The 11,828-nt window shown below is 45.7% G+C and overlaps 1 protein-coding gene across 1 annotated transcript; it reads left to right on the top strand.

Moving 5' to 3' along the window:
- The first annotated feature begins 7,277 nt into the window (after positions 1-7,277).
- Positions 7,278-11,059, top strand: CXCR4 (C-X-C motif chemokine receptor 4). Its single transcript, XM_006195521.3, has 2 exons — positions 7,278-7,421; positions 9,477-11,059. Exons 1-2 carry the CDS (start codon positions 7,407-7,409, stop codon positions 10,521-10,523), a joined length of 1,062 nt encoding a protein of 353 aa, XP_006195583.1. The 5' UTR covers positions 7,278-7,406; the 3' UTR covers positions 10,524-11,059.
- Positions 11,060-11,828: the final 769 nt, after the last annotated feature.

Below are 11,828 nucleotides of genomic sequence, written 5' to 3'. Positions count from 1 at the left end.
GGGTGCCTGGGAACCTCTGAGCGGCTGCCCCACCACAGCTCTCAGGAGCAAGCAGGGCTGTACTCGGAAACTAGGACCCAAGTAAACACAGCTCAGAGGATGATGCCACAACCAGGTAACCACAGGGATAAATGAGTGGAAAAACAAGAAAGACAACCTGAAACACACCACTTTGATATTTTTAAATAATTCTGAAAACAACATCTTTCCCTCCATTCAAAAAGAAATTGCTAGGGAAGGGGGAATATCTCAAGTGGTAGAGCATGTGCTTAGCATGCATGAGGTCCTGGGTTCAATCTCTAGTATCTCCTATGAGAGTAAAAAAATAAATAAACCTAATTACCTCCCCCTACCAAAAATTAAATAGATAGATAGATAGATAGATAGATAGATAGATAGATAGATAGATAGATAGATAGATAGATAAACTCCAACACAGAGCCATCCCATTTACAGAGACTCCAGGAAACGCCCTAGCTTTTTGATTGGACGGGATTAGAGGGACAGGTCAGCACGTGCTAAAAAGAAACCCATTTAGGTATGGATCTTCAGACAATTTTTAAAGCATCCATTTTAACCCGGCATCCTCTAATTTACTACCAAGCAAAGATAGGGTTACTCTCTCTCTTGATTAGCTGCTACTTTCCTACATTCTCTTTCCACAACCAGTACATTGGAAAGTCTCAGGAGGCCTTAAGAAGTCCAGCACTAAATCTTTTGAGTCACTTAATCCCCAAATCTTCCATGTTTGGAGATAATTTCCTTTATGCAAAGAAATCCTAACCTGGCCCGATTCTGCTCTCAAACTCGCTAATGGAAAAAAAAGAGGCTTCTCATTGGACTCATCCCTGCGGCTGCAGAAACGAGTGTTTCAGGAAAGGAAGGCAGGTTTTGCTTTGGCCCCAGGATGGTTTTGGCTGCCGCTTTCTTTGGCTGCCTCTCACAGTGTCTCCTTCAGCCGAGCTCTTTCTAAATTAGACCCAGTAGATAGAACATGGGGTGGGGTGGGGCATAAGAAAGAGGGCTGTCCAGTGATCAAGTTCACTCACCAGTGAATGGGCTCTGTTTCCGAGTAACGGGCCACCCACCCCTGGGAGTGTTCAGAGATGAGTCCACTCCGTATGGCTGTAGAAGGAGCAACTTGGAATGTAGACCAAATGGGCTCAAAGACCCTTCCCAACCCTAAATATGAGTCTTCGCAACTACAAGAGGGGGCTTTCAAGGCACGTATGAGAAACTTTATTACTTCTCTTTCCTTCCTCCATCACATGTCTCTCTTCTGCCCCACAAATAGAAGAACATTTCACACTTTATTGAAGGGTCCATTTCCCTTTATCTCACTTCTGTGGGTAATGATGGAGAAAACCATTTGCCTGGTTAATCAAAGCCCTCAATGACAAGAAAGACATTTCAGCAGCTGAGATATGAGCCTTTATCTCTAACAGGTAATGTTTATTGAGCGCTTACTATGTGCCTCATACTGTGTGAAAGACTTTACATGCATTATCCTATTTAATCCACCCAACAATCCAAAAAGGGAAATGTTATTATTATCTGCATATTACAGCTAAGGAAATAGACTTAGAGATACACTTGCCCAGCTATGTGAGGCCCCTGCAAGTGGAGCGGGGAAAGATGTGTAGACTCAGCACTCAATTAACTATAAAAGCCAGCTCCAAAGCCCTGCGCTCTGAACCACTAAGCTTCATTGTTCAGCTGGCCATCCTTTTTTCTACCGTCAGTCCTCCTGTTTAAAGAGAAGAGGAAAGGACTGTTCATCTTTCCAAAAGATGTTGTCCTACAAAGCTGAAAGGAATAACATCCCAGCATTCGTGCATCAGGGTAGCCAAAGGCTGAGAGTGATGCAGAAGGGGTTGGGGGGAAATAAAACAGAGCCACATGGAAGTTGAGTTAATTCTCTTCAGGGTCTTAAATATTAACCTGAGTACAGTGGGAGCTACAAGGGAGGATCAGCTTGGGAAATCCAAAGCGACTGAAGCCAGTTCTGCTTATTTACCAGTGTTGCCCTTGCACGTATCTGTTCTATCTTTCCATGTCTCCCAACTCCCAATTTTTCTTTAGATTCCTAGTGCCAGTACCTTAGGCCACTATAAACTGGAAGCTTATAAAGTTTTTGTTGGTTTCCTTATTTGTTTTGAATTAACATTTTAAAGTTGAGAGATTTCACATTTTAAAAACATCAGGATTTTCAGCTTCTCTTTAAAAAATTGGAAGATATGGCCCAAATTCCCACATAGGACAATCAAGGGTAGTGGCTACCCACTTCGGACAGGGCAGGTACCCACCAGTTCTTCAAGGTCCCCACCACTCCCTATTGCCTCATTCATTTACAGTATCTGCAAGATTTTAGAATTTGTCACTTGCACCTTAGACCTATAAGAAGCCCATAAGGCATAATCATGGCTTTGGATTTAGAACATTGCTCATGCAAGAACATTATGTGGGTTCCTCTACACACATAAGCACACGCACGTGCACACGTACACGATTTCTCATCCTATCCTTCTGCTAATATAAAACTCTTGCTGGAATGAGCTCAGCAAGATCTCAAAGCCCATCTGTGTGGGTGATCAGAACACCACATTTCTGGGAGCACCCTGGCTCTGCTATAGATGCAGAGTTCTCTTTAGAAAGTAGACTGTCCACAGGGCTCTAGGTGCTTCCTCTTGTTATATAGTTGCCTGAGGTCACTGCCAATAAATTACTGGTTTAAGGAAAACAATGACAAGTCTTTTCCATGCAGAACAGAGTTTGCTCACTCTATTATTTCCTAAAGTCATGCCCTCTTTCCCAGCTTAACATAATTTTTGAGGCAAGAGCACTGAGTGTGTTTGTTGTTCTCCAGATCCACAAAGCCACATCACACCTGTCACATGAGCCTGGCAAACTCTGAGAGCAACGCATCCTCCTTGCAGTGGAACTAGTCAAGTAATGATCATTGCATTGTAAATTACATGGCTGCATTGTTAAAATGACTTACTTGGTAACTCTAAATTGGCTGTTTGTTTACCAGTCTAGCTTTTCTCTTTATATAGGAAACTTCTTTAACTGTTCTTGACTACTACAAAGCTTTGATGGAAATCACTAATCTCATTTTAGCGAAATCAGACTTTTTAGAAATTCAAGACATGCCTTGGATTTAGGATAAAAATGGTACCTGGAAAACTAGTAATAATTTTTGTATATTAGTATATAACCACAAGATGGAAGACTTAGGTTTATTTGCCAAAGTCACTTTTCACCTGGAAGTGTTGGAGACAAGGAGTTGGGGAAGGAGGAGTGGGCTGGGTGCAGTGAGGCTGAGGACCATTTCTCCGACCTGACATTGGCTTGGAGATAGTTGACATTTGATAGCATTGTCAGTTTGAGATCTGTAACTGTCTGCTAGAATTACATGGCCCTTGGGAAACAGCCTCCTTTTTTTATCACTTGGGAAACTATTAACTTTGTCCCTTTGAGCATCCCCTACTGCCATCAAGGAAATTTGTACTTTTTTCTCCATCAGAAACAAAAGTGCCAGTTTTCCTTTTAAGCGACAGGGGAGGAGCCAGCGAGGGGTCAGGGGGACCTGGTGCATTCAGAAGGCCTTTAATGCTGCTGCTTCCTGCCATCCACCATCAGGAGGAGGTCTGTCCCTAAGCTTCCCTTCCCCCAACTGGTTTTGAGCATATCTGGGGACAGAGTACAGCTTTCTGTCATACATATACAGATACACACACATACACACACGCTCATACACAAACTAGCCAGCTGCAGAGAGAGCAACAGGAGGTAGCAGAATGCTTGCCACTGTGTCACTGGATTTGTAAGCATCCCCTCCAAACCGTGGCCAAGGCTAGTTATTCCCTGGGCTAAAGCCAGCCTGAGAACCTCGGGACCCTGCCAAGCCCTGACAGCCCCTAAGCCTAGCTCTGTTGCCAGAGCTACACAGGAGAGTCATTAACTCATTAAACAAAGCTTCAGTAAATGATTAGGGAGTTCATCATTTGTTCATCAGTGGGCTAGCTGCATACAGGATATCTGAGCATTCACTTTAAGGAACCTAGAATATTTGGGGGAGAGTAGAAAAGCCATACACTCATTTTAAAATTAAAATGTCACAAGAGGTGCTACTCAAAGCAGTATATAAGTAAATGTCAAATGACATTTCACAGGTGGGAGCTTTCAGAGGATGAATCTCAGCAGTCAGAGAAAGGAGACACTGTGATGTAGTGGGGAGAGTCTGGGCTTTGGAGCCAGACAAACTGAGCATAGACCCTTACTGTGTGATCAAGGCCAAGTTCCTCACCCTCTCTGGACTTCAATTTGATTATCCATGGAGTAGAGGTGGTACTTATCTTGAGGAGGTGTTGAGGGGATTATATGAGGTTGGCTGCACATTACAAGCCTTCAGTAAATGTTTGAGTTTTTTGTTTTGTTTTGTTTTTAAGAACATCAAAGATTTTTTTTTTAAAAAAAATCAATATAGGTAGGATTAGCCCAGGGGAAAATGACCCGAAATTATTCTTTGGAAAGAGGAAAGGAGGACTGGTATAGAAAAAGTCATCACATCTATTGAATAGGAAAGGGAAAGGTATGAGAAGGGAGGCATTGTTTCTTTTTTTATCATATTGACTTTTTTCTAAATATGAAGATGTTTCATATCTATTTATAGAAAATTTGGAAAGCATAGAAAAATGCAAGGAAGAAAGTAAAAAATCACATATTATTCTGTACCCAGTGAAAACTTCTATAAACATTTTAGTTTTCCTTCCAATTTCCCTTCCTTTTCCTAATTTTAACATTACTGAAATCACACTATATACACAGTTTTGAATCCTGCTTTTTGCACTTAATGTTTTAGAAGCATTTTCCCCTGTCATTAAGAATTCTTCACAAACATCATTTGTATGGCTATATGGAATTCCATGTAGAATTGTACCAACATTTTCTCAACTACTCCACTAACAGTGCACATTTAGGGCTGTTCAGACATTTCACTATTATAAATAATGCCTCCATGAATACCTTTGTGGCAAAATCCTATTTCCTTACGATAAGTTGCTACAGGTGGAATTACTGTTCTAAGTTTCCACTAAATACAGTGTTTTCCACAAAGGATGCCCCAACCCACATTCCCACCAGCCACAGGTGAGAGACAGCTGGTCTTATCAAATCCTGAGGCCCAGTATTATCTTTGAAAAGAAAATTTTTTGCCTAATTTGGAAAGTTAATAGCATTTCATTGTTCTCTCAACTATCTTCTTTCTTGTAGCAGATATACCTAAAAGGATCTAAAGGAATCCTTAGATAAAGGAAAGGAGCTTTGTTTTGTCTGCAATCAACAAATATTTATTGTGCAAATCATTTTACTCTGGATTTACCCTCCTTCCCCTTTTTGGGTGGGCTTGGGAAATTCCGCTTTTCAGGTTTTAGCCATTGTGAAGATAAGAGTTTTGAGGTACAATGCAGCTGACATTCTAGGTCAAAACATATTGATTCTGCCACTACCAAGCATCATGAAAAGTAAGTCATGGAACCTGTCTGAAATTCCCACCCTTCAACGGATAGGATGCCTGTCCTACCTAGTTTATGGAAATGTGAAGATCCTGAAGTTTTATTGCTGATTTAATAAAAGTAAAAGAGCTTTTAAAACTTTTTTTTAAATTCTACATAACGCAATATTATGTTATTTTATCTAGTTACTATTGTGTCCTAAATTGACAGTGTCTGAGAGTCCCACCTCCTGATTCCAATACCAACCTTCAGTAGACAAGAACCTTCATAGACAAACATTAGGGAAGGGGTCCAGACAAAAGAGGAAGGTTATGCCCGCTAGAGAACCGGTTCCCAGCCTACGAACTGTCTCTGGAACACCTCCAGATTGAAAGGTTTTATCTGGATGAAAAGGGGTGGTGCTTAGGGTCCAGTCTGGGCAAGTCCTCTTCTTAGGACCGTCCCAGAGTGAGAGGCTTCTGGGTTCCACGTCGCAACGCAATCACAGTTCTTGCCAGCTGACGCTCACACCTCGGTCCCCGCCCCCCGTCACTCCTGCGGCCACCCCCGCCTGCGGTTGCACTATTTTGTCGGCCCCGCCCCTCATTCTGTCCACAGCCCCACCCAGGCTCCGCGCTAGCGGGAAGTGGCGCGAGACTCGAAAGCACTGTCTGGGCGCCCGCTGCAAACCCTGGCCCGTCTGGGACACTTTTAAACGTCCAGCCCCCACCCCTACTCCACCCCGCCCAACTCTTCAACCTGACTTCTTAGTGATGCCAACGCTGCTCCTCCGCATTGGGTAGGTCGGTGGGTTTGTTTGGCTTGGAACTCCCGGCCAACCCCGTCATTTCATCTCTGCAGGTGTGCTTTTTGTTTCCTCCACTTGGGGGCCTTGTCCTCAGGTTCCCTGTGTTCCCAGCGCCTAGAACAGTGTGTGGCATGCAGTCAGTCCTCACTAAGTATCTGTTGACTAACTGCATCTCTGTAATGAAAACACCCACAGGGTGTTGTGAGAATGAATAGAGTGATTATGTGCAAGTACCTTGTGATCTGTTACAAGAGTATTATTCGCTAAGTTTCTCTTATAACAAAGCACACTTTTGTATTTTTTAAAACTGCTATTCACGAATTGGTTACCTGAAAAGCATAACTATGTCTTTACTACCGTCTCCCTCCAGAATTATGCCAAATCATCCTACCTTCTTCTGAAAATATTTCATGATTGTCTACACCTAGCCCTGGTACTATTACTGTGGATGTGCATGTCTAGTTACACACAGTTGTGCTCTGAAGAAAATCTTTACTTATTTCATTTTCTTAATGGATTGCATCTGCTGAAAGAACAGGGAATGGAGTCAGATGTTGGACCCACTGCCAGCATTGCCGCCTACTGGTTGGGTTACTCTGGCAAGTCACTTCCCCTCTCTGGGCCTTAGTGTCTCCATGTGTAGTATTCCCAGATCTGGGAATCCATCCACGTGAGCAAGGATGGATGCGCCACAGACAGACGCGTGGGTCGCCCGCGCTTTCCACCTCCCTTTAGGCGAATCCTGCTTTCCCAAGTTGGAGCACGCCTCCGGGATGCTCTACCCAGCTGGACACTCCCAAGGTGATCGCGAGCTAGAGCTAACAGTAGCCGCTGAGGGGCTTCTCAGGATTACCCCCACGGGGGCCTCCTGAGAGCGTACCCTCGGGTCCTCCTCCCCCTCGTCTGCTCCACTCCCCCAACCACCGCCTTTCTCCCCGCCCCGCCCACCCGCGCGGCGCATGCGCCGCCCGCGGAGCGTGTTTTTATAAAAGTCCAGATTCGGCCAGAAACTTCAGTCTGTTGGCCGCGGCAGCAGGTAACAAAGTGACCCCGAAGATTTGAGTGCTCCGGTAGCCCCTGCGGCTGGAGAGCGAGCGGTTACCATGGACGGGTTCCATGTAAGTTCAGTTTCAACTTGCTTTTTCTTAAATGTACAAACACAAGAACTAAGAGCGTAACCCCTCTGCGAGCGGGCAGAAGGGACCAGAATATTGGAGGTGTCTGTGCCCCAGAGAAGGGGCATGGAAAGGAGTTTTCGTGCCCTTGGCTACAGGAGAGGGGATTGGATTGGAATCTTTTTTTCTGTAAATAGAGGAGAAAAGACTGGAAGTACTGTTTCGGTGGCTGCATGTGTCTCCCCCTTGAGTTCTGCCACGCGCGCCAGGCTTGCATGCTATTTGCAAACATAAGAACATTCTATGCACAAGTGCAGAGAAGACGTGCGCGCTGCCCGGGGACTCAGACAGTGGGTCTCCTCCTCGGGGGAGCGGGGGTTTCTTTGGAGAGAACTGCAGGATCTGAATCGGAGGTGGAGGGCGGCGCGCGGAGTTCCCAGAGGGAGACTGCGCCCCTAGTTAACTTAAGGCAAAGGCGCCTGGAGACCCTCTTGGCGTTGGGTGCATGTTCGCTAAACTCTGCTGCCCGCGGAGCCGTGCCAGTGCCCGGGCATTGTAAGCAGAGGGCGGGAAAGGCGGGGGCCCCACGGTGCTGCTAGTCTGGGAGTTCTGCGCGTTGGCCGCAGCAGGGAGGTGCCCGGGAGCAGCCTTACAACTTGGGATATTGAAGGAGAGACCTCGCGGGCGTCGAAAGAGCAGCGAGTGGTCCCTGGGATTCGGGAGTTCAGGATGGTGCAGAGGTCGAAGGAGTATTAATAGTTACGGCGCAGCAGCACCCCGAGGTGCGCGTGGCGGGGACTAGGGGTGGAGTGAGAGGCTGGGAGGGCACCTGAGCTGCCGATAGTTGCGGCGCAGACAGGCAGGTGCAAGTGGAGAAACCGTTTGGCTCTTACCGAGCCTGGTTACGCCATTTAACCGTCGGTGGTTTCCTGGAGCCTTTTGAAAACCCCTTACTAGGGAGGCTTTTCGTTTCACCCAAGCGGCGCGCAATTCAAAGGCTCCCGCGGCGGAGCCGCCCAATCTCCCCTGCACCCTGCGGGACGGAGCCTGGCGTGCGGCGGGGCCAGACTGCTGGAGCCACAGCCGCCAGTGGTGGGCGTGAGCGTGATGCGCAGCGCGGAGGTCAGGAGCTGGACCACCCGGCCCCCAGCGCGCTCTCCGCTTGGAGGCTTCCAGCTGCAGACCTCCCACCCCATTAACTGGATCAGTGGCGGGGTGGGAAGCGACCCGGGAGAGTGAGGAAATGAAACTTGGAGCGAGGGCCACGGGTGCAGACCCCGTGACCTTCCCATCCCATTAAAATGCTGTGCTCCCTAACGTCCCCAAAGGGCCAAGTGATAAACATGGGTACGGCCGAGACACCCGCCCCTGAGGAGCGCCAAGGAGGCGAGGGCGGGGCGGGGGGAGGGGAGGTTTATCCACTTATGACGCCCCTGCCTTCAAGCACCGAAGCCCTCCGCTTAAGACCCCACTACGTGTTGCTTAAGTACAAAATTGTTTGTGTTTAGACAAGAGTGGAGAAAACAATGTTTCATGCCTTAGGAAAATGAGTCTTTGGGACCCCCCCCCTCCCCGCAACGCGTGCTTCCCTGTGCTGGCGAATCTTTATAGAGAAAGTTAATCCCACCTCCTCAGAGCACAAGATTCTACCCCTACTCCCACCCCCAACCCCCTACCCCCGACCCGACTGGCCTTTTTGTGTTTTGTTTTGGTTTTTTCCCTCCCAACGTTTTTCTTCCCTCTGGTGGGCGGGGCAGAAGAGTTAGCAAAGATGTGACTTTAAAACCGTCAGAATCTCAGCGCCCCTTTGTTTTGAACAAAGAATTTTGTAATTGGTTCTACTAAAGAGGGATACAATGAAGTGACTGTGGAGGAGTCTAGAGTAAGTCCCTTGTGCTCTTACACGGGTACTTTAGTGGGAGCAGAATTTCCTGAAGAAGGATGGGCTGAGTTGGCTTTTGTAAATTGCTTTTTTAAAATCCCAGAAACATTGTTTTAAACTTGGAGGATGCCTGCTGAACTTGAAAGTGAACGTCCATTCCCTTGCCTCTTTTCCAGATACTCTCTTCTGATAATTATACAGAGGATGACTTGGGCTCAGGCGACTATGACTCCATTAAGGAACCCTGCTTCCAGGAGGAAAATGCCCATTTCAACCGTGTCTTTCTGCCCACTGTCTATTCCATCATCTTTTTGACTGGCATAGTGGGTAATGGGTTGGTCATCCTGGTCATGGGCTACCAGAAGAAACTGAGAAGCATGACGGACAAGTACAGACTGCACCTGTCTGTGGCAGACCTCCTCTTTGTCCTCACACTTCCCTTCTGGGCAGTTGATGCCGTGGCAAACTGGTACTTTGGGAAGTTCCTGTGCAAGGCAGTCCATGTCATCTACACAGTCAACCTCTACAGCAGTGTCCTCATCCTGGCCTTCATCAGTCTGGACCGGTACCTGGCTATTGTCCACGCCACCAACAGTCAGAGGCCAAGGAAGCTGTTGGCTGAAAAGGTGGTCTATGTTGGCGTCTGGATACCTGCTCTCCTGTTGACTATTCCTGATTTCATCTTTGCCAACGTCACAGAGGCGGAAGGAAGGTACATCTGTGACCGCTTATACCCCAGTAACTTGTGGATGGTGGTATTCCACTTTCAGCACATCATGGTTGGCCTTATCCTGCCAGGTATTGTCATCCTGTCCTGCTACTGCATTATTATCTCCAAGCTGTCCCACTCCAAGGGCTACCAGAAGCGCAAGGCCCTCAAGACCACAGTTATCCTCATCTTGGCTTTCTTCGCCTGCTGGCTACCCTACTACATTGGAATCAGCATCGACTGCTTCATCCTCTTGGAAATCATCCAGCAAGGATGTGAGTTTGAGAGCATTGTGCACAAGTGGATTTCCATCACTGAGGCCCTAGCCTTTTTCCACTGTTGCCTGAATCCCATCCTCTATGCCTTCCTTGGAGCCAAATTTAAAACCTCTGCCCAGCATGCACTCACCTCTGTGAGCAGAGGGTCTAGCCTCAAGATCCTCTCCAAGGGAAAGCGGGGTGGACATTCTTCTGTTTCAACCGAGTCGGAGTCTTCGAGTTTTCACTCCAGCTAATGTTGATGTAAAAGACTTGTATACATTAAAGGACTTTTTTTTTTAAGTTACACATTTTTTTCAGATATAAAAGACTGACCAATACTGTACAGTTTTTATTGACTATTGGACTTTTTCTTGTGTTCCTTTAGTTTTTGTGAGGTTTAATTGACTTATTTATATAAATATTTTTTTGTTTCATGTTGATGAGCGTCTAGGCAGGACCTGTGGCCAAGTTCTTAGTTGCTATATGTCTGATTGTAGGACCATAGAAAAGGGAACTGAATATTCCAGAGAGTATAGTGAATCACTTAAGCTAGAAATGATCCTCAGCTGTCTGTGCATAAATAATCTCCATTCCAGTGGAACATTTTCTTTTTCCTGTTCTTAAATTGTGTTGTTACACTATGTGATTTTGCTGTAGAAGATGGCACTTACTACCAAAACCTTAAGTGGTATAGAAATGCTGGTTTTTCAGTTTCCAGGAGTAGATTGATTTCAGAACCTACAGTATACAGTTTGTATGAAATTGTTAATAAAAGTACATGATAAACTTACTTAGTGTTATGTTCTGATTTCTACTGATACTCCTTTGGCTGGCAGAAGTCAAAAATAATGATACATTTATGGCATGTCAGATCCTGCCCTAGGTATTTTAGTTGTAATATTTTACTTAACCCTTATCACAGCTCTATGATAGGCTCCAGTTCTATTATTACTAACATTTTGTAGAGCAAGAACCAAAGTACAGAAAGCCTCAGTGACATGGTCAAAGTGTTATAAGTAAGCACAACCAATATTTCAAACTAGGTAGTGTGACTTCAAAATCTGAAGTCTTAAACCACTCTTAACTCAGAAGTTTAGAAATACCCAGCCAACACCTATTCCTATGAAAGGTAATCTTCCTGATAGATAAATATGTGTAAAGAAAAGTCATGCAGTCCCATTTTTTAAATGTTACTACTACTCGCCTTGTATAATCCAGGTCTGTGCCAGCCAGGCACTGTATGCTCTTCCCTTCTAATCCTCTCCATCAAGATGTCGTCACTGTCTTCACAGGTGAGGAAACTGAGGTTCAGAGACTTGCCATAACTTGCACTTTCAAGGGGACATACCAAGAGCTGACTCCATTCATCCTTCCAGCCCTTACTCTTAATCATTGCCTACTATTGTCCCCCAGAACACCTGGTCATAAGTCAACTGAACTGTTATTGAAAATAAAGCCAAAAGTGAATGTTTTCTTCATAAAATTAACCATGCCAAAAATACCCCTCTTGCAATAACTTCTATGCAAATCCCCAAGCTTATTCTTAATCTATTGCAACA

The sequence above is a fragment of the Camelus ferus genome, chromosome 5 (genome assembly GCF_009834535.1).
Source record: "Camelus ferus isolate YT-003-E chromosome 5, BCGSAC_Cfer_1.0, whole genome shotgun sequence".
NCBI lineage: Eukaryota > Metazoa > Chordata > Mammalia > Artiodactyla > Camelidae > Camelus > Camelus ferus.
Note: the sequence above shows the minus strand (reverse complement) of the source record. Positions and strands in the feature narration are given on the sequence as shown.